Source organism: Pecten maximus, chromosome 14 (assembly GCF_902652985.1).
Source record: "Pecten maximus chromosome 14, xPecMax1.1, whole genome shotgun sequence".
NCBI lineage: Eukaryota > Metazoa > Mollusca > Bivalvia > Pectinida > Pectinidae > Pecten > Pecten maximus.
In genome coordinates this window covers 25377120-25389597 of record NC_047028.1, presented here as the reverse complement: position 1 = coordinate 25389597, position 12478 = coordinate 25377120, and the positions used below count along the sequence as shown (strand labels likewise).

General features: G+C 36.6%; 1 protein-coding gene across 1 annotated transcript; it reads right to left on the bottom strand.

The window, feature by feature from the left end:
• Positions 1–2726: 2726 nt before the first annotated feature.
• On the bottom strand, positions 2727–12102 carry LOC117342970 (arginine and glutamate-rich protein 1-like). Its single transcript, XM_033905278.1, has 5 exons — positions 11807–12102; positions 7176–7283; positions 6414–6639; positions 3927–4010; positions 2727–3337 (listed from the first exon to the last, which is right to left on the bottom strand). The coding sequence occupies exons 1-5, from the start codon at positions 12004–12006 to the stop codon at positions 3179–3181; spliced, it is 777 nt and encodes a 258-aa protein (XP_033761169.1). The 5' UTR covers positions 12007–12102; the 3' UTR covers positions 2727–3178.
• Between the last annotated feature and the right edge of the window lie 376 nt (positions 12103–12478).

Sequence of the window (12478 nt, the reverse complement as noted above, 5' to 3'; positions counted from 1 at the left end):
GCCTATCTGACCCCTGTGACCTTGAATGAAGATCAAGGTCATATTTGAACAAAACTTGGTAGCCCTCTACTCCAGCATGCTACAGGCCTACTATCAAGTCTCTGGGCATCTTGGCTATTGAGAAGAAGTTGTTTGAATACTGTAGCCCATTTAACCTGTGACCTTGAAAGTTGGTCAAGGTCATACATTTTAACAAACTTGGTAGGCTTTATCCAAGCATGCTACAGGCCCAATATCAGTACCCTGGGACTTCTGGTTATTGAGAGAAGTTGTTTGAATAAAAACTTTACGCACGACGACGGACGAAGCATGAATTGACTATAAGGTCATCCTGACCTTCGAGTTTGACGACTTTAAAAAGTGGAAACCAACTTCAACAATCAAAATTTAAGATGGCCGCCTGTTCACCATTTTATCTTCCACTATGTCTCAAAATTGAATTGGTCGTTTTCCCAATCAGTTCTTTCGATATGCACATATACCCTGGGAGGCACCAAGACGATCTTTGAGAAACTTTTTAAAATTTTGTTTACGGACGATAGATGGATAGATGAGAAATCAAGGACAAAGGGCAGTATGAACAACTCAGTGTATGACAAATTTCACGACAATCAATAACACAAAGATAATATTCACATAGACAATATTTTATTGCAACTAAGTGCAAATTCATAACAAAGATCTAAAGCAGAAAGAATTCTTTAAAAAGAAATTGACAATGGAAGAAGCAAGAAAGAAAATTGTCCCTTTAGCATTCACTTAAAAGGGACAATCTGTTTTGATCTAATAAGTATTTGTTTTAAATTTCATCAAAACACTGAATAATTTATGATTATTATTAATCTAACATATCAATATTTCTTTAAATTCCTTCTGAATAGATATGAATTTAAGCTTGTGAAAAAAAAGTACAAAATTTTCATAATAATAATCCACATAAAAATAATAAACATATACTAAAAAAGAAAATCTAATCATAAAAGTGTAGCTTGAACGTCTTGTCAGGAACCTAATGAAGCTGATCTCAAGGATAGCTACAGTAGACTACTTACCATACACTTGTCGTCAGGAGCCAACTTACCTCGACAATGTATCAACTTTCACTACATATCAAAATCACCATACACTTACCTTGAAACAATCTATCGACTTTTACTATATACATGTATATCAAAATCACTTTTTAAACACTTACCTCAACCAAATTTATTGATTGACACTTGCCTATATCAAGTCTATCGACTTACTCTATTCATCAGAATCACCAAACACTCACTGAGATACAATCTATTGAAATTTCACAATTTACCTATATTTCCTCTGATTCCAAGTTTCATCATTTCAGCATCACTATCAAATCTTTTTTAATTACAAGGGATATTCATGAAAGGGAAAATTTAGTCAAATAATGAAAACTGCCAGGAACTGAATATATTTTTCTTCTAATAAAAGCTTACTGCTAATGTATTTGATGAAAAGATAGCTTATGGACAATAATTGTGGTCAATTTTATTTAACTTATTGAATTTTATCAAATTTCCAAATTTTACTAAATTGTCCCTTCAATACTAAACATACATGCATCTTCGTTGAAAATGAAATAACTGACAAGACATTTTTAAATGTACACAAAATTGTAACAATGACGGCATTTTTCCAAATGTCATTCCAAAAGCAAACACTTGCCATGAACACTTCTATGAAAATCCAATTCCTTGGCACAAGTTATTTATAATCAATCATAATGTACAAAATGTTCTGTCACGAACATGAATGCTTTTGCAATAATAATTAATATTCAGAACACACATTCATGACTTAAACATTCAAAATGTTAGCCCAATGTACTGTAAAATTGAAGCCCATTTAGAATTTTCCCGGACTTTTCCATTTGGACCCTTCAACTTACGCACAAAAATTTCCTGTACTGAATAAAGGATGTACTTCTATAAGCTAGAACAACGACACGCCTTCACTAAGGTGTAGCAGATTACAGCTAGCACAGCCTCTACTCTGCACAGGAAATGTTCATCCCAATACTGAAGGGAGCAAACAAAACAAGTTTCACAGCACCTTGAGCTAAACAATCCAACACTGTATATATATATAAACTGATGCCCTATCTCCGTATCTGGGTAACGACAACATACCATTCATTTAACTTACCATGCTGCACAGTCTGTGATAATTGCTTTTAGCAAAGGTTATTTCTAACCAGACACTCTCTCCGCTGCTACATTGAGACAACTTTCCTCTGAATTAATTCCAGAACAACACTCCCAGCAACATGCAGGGACTTCATAACGATTCACTCCATGCCTACACAGGTACAGCTAAAACTCACTTTCAGTGACAAATGCTGTCAGTCTGCCAGCTATGTGCATTGCTTACATACTGGTATGCACTCCACTGATTCACGAAGACAACATTCCTCTCAAATCATCTAGACAGCGATAAATGCTGCCAGCCATGTGAACAGCTTATCTGATACACTCTCTTGCATCTTGCAACATTGAGAATTTTGTCTATTGATCGATTTACAGCATACCTGCTACCAGCTAAGTACAATGCAGAAATGCATATATGCTCTGCATTGTACACATCACAAAGACTATAGAAAGCGACAATTTCAAGAAGGTCTTCTTTTATAAAATGTCAAAGGAATATTTTCCTAAAATATCTATTTTGACAATATAAATATTACAAAATGCAATGTCACATGCAAAGTCATTTTTCAGTTTACACAAGGGAATTTTTTTTTTTTTACATTTGCAATTAATATTATACATGCTGTCCCAATTAAATCATTCTTTACACACACTTTTGTACACCATATACTCTAGCACTATTTCTCTCAAACACATATACTCAAACACACATTCTGCACACTTCATTCTCCCAACACACACAAACATTCCTTCCATCCACTGTTGAGAATTTGATGCATTCCTGGAATCGAGCTGAACTTGTGAAGCAAACTTCAAACTCCAACTGCTGAAACTGACTGGATATATCTCACGCGAATTTTTACAGCTGCAGATTGCCACAAACTGCAAAGGATCCTTGAGCATTGCCTAGAAGACCTCCAGAACTTAGATTTTCAGTCCAAACTTCCAGAGGCTTTATGCCTCAATTGCACAACACTATATTGAATTTGATCCTATCAGCACAACACACATCACTTTCCCAGAGAGAATGATACTTTAGGACGAGCATTCTTCTTATTGAGTATTACCTCCTGTTCCCGTTTTTTACGTCGTTTATCATCATCCTCCATTCGTTGTTTTTCCTCTAACATACGTCTCTGTTCCTCAACTAACTTCAACTGCTCTTCAGCCTGCATGAACATGTTCACATTTGCATTTTAAAAGTGGATATTTTTAATTTCAAAACTCTGTCACCAGATTTATATATCTGTAAACTTTAAGTAACAACAAAACACTAATATGATTAATAAATAAAATCTATTAACTTCAGATGATATGGGTGAAAAGCTTCTTTGCCTTAACTATCTAAATGGAACAGTTGGATATATTTTTGCTATCATTTTTAATGTGCTCAAGATAACATAACTTTTGAACTTCCAAAAGTGTTTTTTTTTTTAAATACCTTACTGCCATATCCCGTATTTATATACTTATTCTCGTGATCATGACATCGCTTGTCACTGGCAGCATTTAATATTAAACAAGTTTCTCTGTGACTTTAGTTACATGTATTCTAATCCGCTGAAAATTGGAGTTGGAGTCGATGCAATCATCTACATTTTGCTTAAAAATAAATCAGGCCAGTTCATTTTTGTTTTGTTTCATTAATTGTACTTAATATGCAAGTAAATATGCATTAATGCAAGTTATCTTGAGTATTGGCTTGACTATGATGTTGAAAATCATTCAAACTGTGGTAGAAAGATTTACAGTACTTACCAGTTTTTTCTGTGCTTCCTCTATCTTGCGGTTGTTTTCTTCCATTATTTGCTCTAAAGCCTCTCTTTTCTTCCTCTCCTCATCCTACAAAAAAGGTTGGCATGTGAACATGTGGTTAACAGAAATCTGCCTATCTCTATAATTTCTGTTGATGCCCTATACCCCAATATAGCCACACAAGCATTTCTCTGATGTCAACCAACTTTCTAAGGTTTGATACTCATTTAGCAAACAAGCAACTTCGGATAAAATATATCATTTCAACACATTGGCTACAATAGCTGTAACATTATTAAGCTTATAGCAGATTTATTATAATATAGTTCGATTAATTGTTTTAAAACGCCTAAAGAGTAATATATATATATACAGAATATATACATTTAAAATATAGGATAAAGCAGATATTTAAAACAGTGACAATACTAGCAAATCCCGATCAGTTTTCCTCTGAATAAATTATAAGAAATCTCTCATCTGTTGTTAACATTAAAATACATCAGCAATATGGCAGTTGACCAACAGACAATCCAAAGCACACAACAACGAGGGAACACTACATCACAGCTGTTGTTCCTTCCTTGTCAAAACATAAATCAACGGGTGTAATTATATATAGGTAAATATAACTTTTCACCATCATCATAGAAATGTGTTTGATGATAACCCTGATGTCAATGTAAGACCAAAATTAACAAAAAAACAAAAGTGCATTAAAATTTGTAATGGTATACATATACAACAGAATGTAAGATGGCTTCATTTGTTTACCTGTGGACGATGGATAGTTAACGTACATACCAAAACCAGACAGCATTGTTACTTCTCTCCGCTTGTCGAGCTACAATTCTTCACATGAGTAAGCAATCGTGGAGGGATGTAAACTCAATAGCCCTCCTTGCCTCCATCACAGGCACATACATTGAAAATCCTCCTCCCTCGTACAGTTAAAAGTAACCTCTACACTTATGACCCCCGACCTCAAGACCTTGCCCTCCCCAATAGCTAATGGCTTTATGGGAAACATGCTTTCTCTCTATCTCTCTCTCAACTTTACTGTACCTTACACTTGGGCGATGATCCTATATGATATAAATATATCAAGATTTGTAAAAAGTGTCTAATACTTGCATACTGAGGTACTAATTGCAGCCCTGATACTCCCTTTATGTCTGTAAATAGATACTGCGATTCCTAAGAGAAACTGTGAAAGAAAATGTTCGTTTGGCATGATTATCGGTGATATCTGCTGGTACTACTTCTACCATAGGCTGGAATTCAAACGGCTCCGTCATGCATATAACAGTTACGTGGAGATTTTGAGGGTGGGATGGTTTTCTTTCTCCGAGCCTGACAGTCCAACTATAACTTCCGGTACCAAACTTGCAACATTTTGTCATTTTTAAGAAATGATTTTTTTTTTCAAGTTCACAATCTATCTCTTTGATTCCAAAATTTAGAAGAACATATAGCAAAACAATCAATTTAAGCCATAAGTAGATAAAGAAATAATATTGACTGTTGCATTATGTGACAAGGAGCCTAGCTGGATCGCTGTTTGACAGACTCGGAGGGATAGCTATAGTCTGGTCTTCACTGACACACATACATCTCACAGCTGAAGATTTGTTCAATCACTCTGTGTTGTAATGTTTTAATATTCTCTTTGTCGCATTTGAGTCCTGCTGCAAATCAGACTCTTTCAAACGGCTTTTAATAACTGCCCTTTATTTTATATTCTTTAATCAATGTACAAAATATTGTACAGCTATTTATAAGGTGAAACCCAAATAATCTGAATTGATATATATGCTGGAAAATATTATTTTAAGTTTTCTGCTAAAACATTTGCAGTAAAACACAAATGAACAAAGGGAGATAAATCATTCAATCTTTCCCTAAACTGGGATTCTACTTTAAATGAAACGCTTTCAAGTTAATAACATTTGCATTTTTATTTTGCTGCCTTGATAAAATTCTTGACAGGATTCATCGGACTATTCCAGTATTTGCTCTGACAGGGAGATTATACATAAGGAGCTTTTGGGGAATATGTAAGTCTTGGAGTGTAAAGGAATAACAGATGCATCCAGCTACATTTCAAGAGATCTAGATAAATAATCATCATTAATATTTTCTGACATACATATTCTTAACATTCAAAGCTATTTGAACGAATCTACAGCTTTTTGTGTTTCATTCATTCTCGTTCAGCTAGTCACTAGCCACTTCACAAGCTCTTTTTCAGTATATAAATAAAATTTATTGATATCTACTAAATTTTTAAATTATTATTAACATATTTGAAATACGAAAAGAGATATAGATTTGTAGTGAATTATCTTCCGAGCCAAGTTAGGTTTAAGAAGCTGTGAAGAGTCTGTGTAGCTCTGCCAAACTTTCTCCCAACCTCCACACCATTAACTGTGGCTATAGATAAGACCAGATCATAGCCAACCCAAACAAGTGCCCAGATTGTGTGTGTACCTCCTTGTTTCTTCGAGCCTCAAGCTCTGCCTCTCGTTGACGTTCAAGTTCCTCCAACATCTGTTTCTCCATGATGCGCTTTGCCTCCTCAACACGACGACGGACTTCAGCCTCTATTTCATCCTTCCTTCTCTCTAGCTCCTCCTCTACTCGCTTGGCAACAAGCTCCTCTACACGGCGAGCAACTTCCTCTTCTATCAGTCGCTCTTCCAACTCCTTCTGTTTCCTGTAATTATACATTTCAGATTTTTATCTTACTTTCAACCCATTAAAATTGCTACTGTTCACAATTGACAAAGCAGATCTTTTTTTATATTTAACTGAAATACAGTTTATTACAGTAAAATTTTGTTTATCATTAATTTCACCCGGCACATTGTTTTATATAACAAAAATCTGCTAAAGGATTTAAAAACCAATAAGAATTACCTAAATTAAGAGGATTTTAACACAATAAATAACTTTCTAATAAGCTGAACACTGTTCTATGCCTGTCCATCTTAAAGAAAGTTTTACTACATATTTGGTAAAAGAATAATAATTTGTTTTTGTATAACATGCTTATTTTAAAGAAAATTTTCATACTAACAGCACAGCTGTGATAGCTGTGCAGTAGGAAAGGTTAATATCAAATGTATTTGTCTTGAAAAAGTCCTGACCTAAACAAGGGTTTAATACATGTATTTCATTTAAAAAGTTGCTTTTTGAACATGTTTACCACCATGAATAAATGCTAAATATTCCATCAATATTTGTTCTTACTGTAGCCTCTGTCTCTCTAGTTCCACCTTTTTCTCTTCTTCCTCTCTGCGCTTTGCACGTATGATCAGATCATCATCACTACTTGAACTACTTGATGTTGACCGTTTTCTGAAAGATAATATCAAAATTTGATTAACTGTCATTAACTCAAGCATATCAATATCAACAATTAAAAATTTGTTGATGTCGTCTTTGGACCAAAGGCTCTAACATAATCTTCAAAAAGGTGACCCTTAGACAACATATTTTTAAGGTAGCACTTTGATATATGGAATGGTTATCATGCAGCAAATTTACAAATTCCTTCCAGACTATCAAGTATGATTATTTAAGATTGATTGATTTAAACATATTTATTGCCCTAAAATTGAGCAGAGGATAAGGCACAAGTTTTTCCAACTTATCAACGCCTTTTCCTCTAATACAGTTCGTATATTGATATTTACACGATGACATTTAACAAGGCATACAAATCATAATATACAATCAATACCTTTTATTTAAAACCTGTTGCCGGATTTGATGAAAATATGCACGTGTCTGAAAACTTTTTTATTTATGTCTGCGGACAGATTTTCATTACCAAATAAAAACAAGAGGCCCAGAGGGCCTGTACCGCTCACCTGGATTTCATGAGATATCAAACAAGAATGATGATTAAGTATATTTGTCACTGGTATTGCTATGTCAATATATCATAGGCATTTTATATGGATACGTGAGGATTTTATGTCAAAAAATGCATTAATCCATGAAATAAAATTAACTTTTGGCACAACCCCATAGGGATGCTACCACACAAATGTGAGTGATATCCATTGCTTAGTTTCAGAAAAGAAGTTGTTTAAACCAATTGACCCCTTTTGAACCTGCCCTCTGCACCCCGGGGGGAGTGGGGGTCAGTTCCTTCCTTTATAAAATTTTGAATCCCTACCCAAAAGGATGCTACCAGGCAAATATGAGTGATATCCCTTGCTTAGTTTCAGAGAAGAAGTTGTTCATATCAATTCAGCCAAATTGACCCCTCTTGGCCCCGCCCCTCAGGCCCCCGGGGGGTCAGCCTCACCATTTGTACAATTTTGAATGCCCACCCAATAGTGATGCTACCAGGCAAATATGAGCAATATCCATTGCTTGGTTTCAGAGAAAAAGTCGCTAATATCAATATAGCCCAATTGACCACATTTGGCCCCGCCCCTCAGGCCCCTGGGGGGTCAGCTCCATCATTTGTACAATTTTTAATCCCCACCCAATAGTGATGCTACCAGACAAATATGAGCGATATCCATCGCTTAGTTTCAGAGCAGAAGTCGTTATATCAATTCTGTAAAACTGACCCCTTTTGGCCCCGCCCCTCAGACCCAAGGGGGTCAGCCCCGTCATTTGTATAATTTCAAATTTCTACCCCAAGGTGTTGCTACCAGTAAAATATGAGAGATATCCATTGTTTGATTCAAGAGAAGAAGTCACAGGGCTTTTTCTGGGGGCTTTTTGGGGCCGTTAATGGGCCCCATTCCCAATTGAAATCATTTCATATTTAAGCCAAATTCCCAAAATTTGCAGTTTACTCATGAAAAAATCTTTCCCAATTCACCAATTTTCTTCCCAAAATGAGACAAAAAGGCCCTTTCCCAAACCAGTGAGAAAAAGCTCTGAGTCAATTACAGTCAAACTTCGATGTTTCGAAGTTCAAGGGACTAACAGAAAAACTTCGATACAGCGGGACTTCGAATTATTCATGGTTGACAATAGATCGATGTTTTCTTGATAATGACCATATCTGTTAACGTTACATGTCCTCAGTGTCTTCGTGTTGATCGTCGCCTGTCAGGCTCACATCGAAAAGTTTAGTTAATTTATACCTCAAACACAACAAAATAAAAATTCTTTTCATTAATTATACCTAAGCATTTTATTAATTAAACAAAATATGTATCGGTTACAAAACACTTATATCGCGTTTAACAGATAAAACAATAGAAGTACAATGCACACTTACGTAAGTCGTTAGGCTTTTCTGCTAAAGACACGTGCGTTTACGTTATGCATATAAAATACGGAATGCCGATCGTTTGGAGAATGCATGATTGAATGACAAATAATCGATTTACTTGGATATTTATGAATAAGTTTGAAACGTGACACTTTGAATATGAGTGAAGCCATCGCTAATTGTTTGTGTTTAAAAATGGTCCGGTTGTTTTACAGTTCCGTAAAATTTACTCACCGAACGCTGATTTCAATGGCGGCGGAGATTATCAGAGACGACTACCGAAATGTTTTACCGGAGTGATTAAATGTCATGGCTTCTAAATACACTTTTTATCTATCAATTTGGTCTGATTATTAATAAACCCCATGACCGGGAGTGACAACACACGCTATCGTTATCCCTATTGTCAGTCAGGGCATTTGGGGGAGAGGTGTGAAATCTTGCCGCAGGGGTCACGACAAACACCTGTCCAGTGGTCAGTACAGGTAAATTTTTTGTTCGAATCATGAGATGTCAATTACTTATAATATCATAGCTAACGGGTCATGAAAAAAGTTCGATACATCGAAAACTTCGATGTATAAAAATTCGAATCATACATAGTTTCGTTAGTAGTGTTATATAGTGCGAAAATTCGGGACCAAGCAAAAAGTTCGATACAGCGAGAAATTTGAATCAACGAAGTTCGAATCATCGAGGTTTGACTGTATATGAATATAGCCTGATTGACCACATTTGGCCCCGCCCCTCAGGCCCCTGGGGGGTCAGTCCCATCATTTGTACAATTTTGAATCCCAACCCCATAGTGATGCTACCAGGCAAATATGAGTGACAGGCATTGCTCGGTTTCAGAGAAGAAGTCGTTTATATCAATATAGCCAAATTGAACACATTCGGCCCCACCCCTTAGGCTCCTGGGGGGTCAGCCCCATCATTTGTACAATTTTTAATCCCCACCCCATAATGATGCTACCGGGCAAATATGAGCGATAGCCATTGCTTGGTTTCAGAGAAGATGTCATTTATATCAATATAGCCAGATAGACCACATTTGGCCCCGCCCCTCAGGCCCCTGGGGGGTCAGTCCCATCATTTGTACAATTTTGAATCCCAACCCAATAGTGATGCTACCAGGCAAATATGAGTGACAGGCATTGCTCGGTTTCAGAGAAGTCGTCGTTTATATCAATATAGCCAAATTGACCACATTCGGCCCCACCCCTCAGGCTCCTGGGGGGGGTCAGCCCCATCATTTGTACAATTTTGAATCCCCACCCCATAATGATGCTACCAGGCAAATATGAGCGATAGCCATTGCTTGATTTCAGAGAAGATGTCATTTATAAGTTTGAATCCCCACCCCATAGTGATGCTACCAGGCAAATATGAGTGATAGCCATTGCTTGGTTTCAGAGAAGAAGTCGTTTATATCAATATCGCAAAAAAAGACCCCTTTTGGCCCGCCCCAGAGGCCCCCAGGGGGTCAGCCCCATCATTTGTACAATTTTGAGTCCCCTACCCATAGGGATGCTTCTGACCAAATTTGGTCAAATTCTGATGTGCAGTTATGAAGAAGTCAGTTGTTGACAGACGGAGAGACGGACGACGGACGCAACGGTATGGCATAAGCTCACCTTGGTCCTTCGGACCAGGTGAGCTAACAAGTCTAAATTAACTGGATATATATTTAACGACCTAGTCTTTTGAAATAGTGTGATTCGTGCTACATTATAAAGTTTACATTCTCACGGGAATGTCCACAGTTACATGAAGGGTTGTCAACAATCTTAACACGGAACAAATCATATTTCAAGCCATCAAGGAGCTACACTGATGCCCGAGTCTTGTATGATAAATATTTAAATTTCTGTCGTCAAAGTTAAAATATGGATTATTTAAGTGCATCCCTATAAAAAATACATGGTCACTGAAAATACACAAGTTTAGTATAGATTTAATTTTCGTTACAACTGAAAATAGCCAAAATCCCTTCAAATGTAAATTTTGCAATAAATTATAATGCACATTAATTTCTGACAATTTAAATAATATCTTACTGAAAGATGTTTACTAATGCTGAAACTAAGCACTGTCTACTTTGAAATTTGATGTCAATCCACAATCATGCATTTTTTATGTTTTGACTAGAAACAATACGACTTTCAAGTCATGCTAAGTTTCAAGTGTTTTTGGCTATGTTTTGTGACAAAGCTATATTTGCATTTGCCTATACATATATATATGCGGTGTTCCTCAACATGATAAGTAGGGTCCTTTATCTCTTATGCTTCAAATCCTAGGTAACAAGGATGCTTTTAACACAAACTCTGCATACATAATACACGGTCATTAAAAAGCTTTGAAGGAGTCAGTTGTCTCACATTTCGTATTAAATATTGCATTTTAGACATTAAATTTTGAAAGCCCTGTTATGACAATCTTGTATCCACTCGGCTGTGACAAGTTGTCTGCGCACATACGTTTGCGCGGGGGTTCAGCGATAGGCCATAGGAGCACACCCCCCCCCCCCCCCCCCCCCCCCCCCCCCAACACGCAGCCGCTTAAGATTTCTTTGTGGTCGTTAAAGTATTCTTTATCGAATTAGTAATTTCATTTCATATTGCATAATTTGTGAGACCTTTCATGTCGACTTCGCTTCCTTTCTCTCGACCTTGAGCGATTTCGACTGTGACGACTTGATCTGCTGGATTCCTTTTGCTTGGTTCGCGATCCTGAGCGGGATCTTGTCCTCCTCTTTTTGTGCTTCCCTTTATGCCTCTGTCTACTGGAAGATCTGCTGCGACTTCGAGACCGGCCCATTTTCTTTGAAATGTGCATATAAGCACAAGGTAAACGTTAACAAGGCGATTTTGCTTTCATTTGCAAATCCAAAATGGCTTCCCTCGAGTTGCTGGTTTTATTTCCGGAAATAGAAAATAATGACTGACCACAGAGTGCGCATGTCGTCAAAAGCCCTCTTCAATTTCAAGTGGTTCGACGCTCAGCGGAGACGGACAACATATCAGAGTTTGTTTTTTTTGTTTGTTTTTTTCTTTTTTTTTTAATTTAATTTTCACGAAAAAACATTCTTCATCACGTCCACTGTGAATTGACTTCTGTGTTAAAGATACATGCATACAGCATCGCTTCGACTACCATATGTCATTGGTTACCGAGATTTATTTTACTAAACCTTTAGTCTAGGCTTACTGTATGCCCATGTAACACTTGTAAGATAATAGCCGCAATATAGATCTACCTCTTGGTTAGAGAAAACTGGTCTTAACTCGGTCGGTTGAGCGTAAGACTG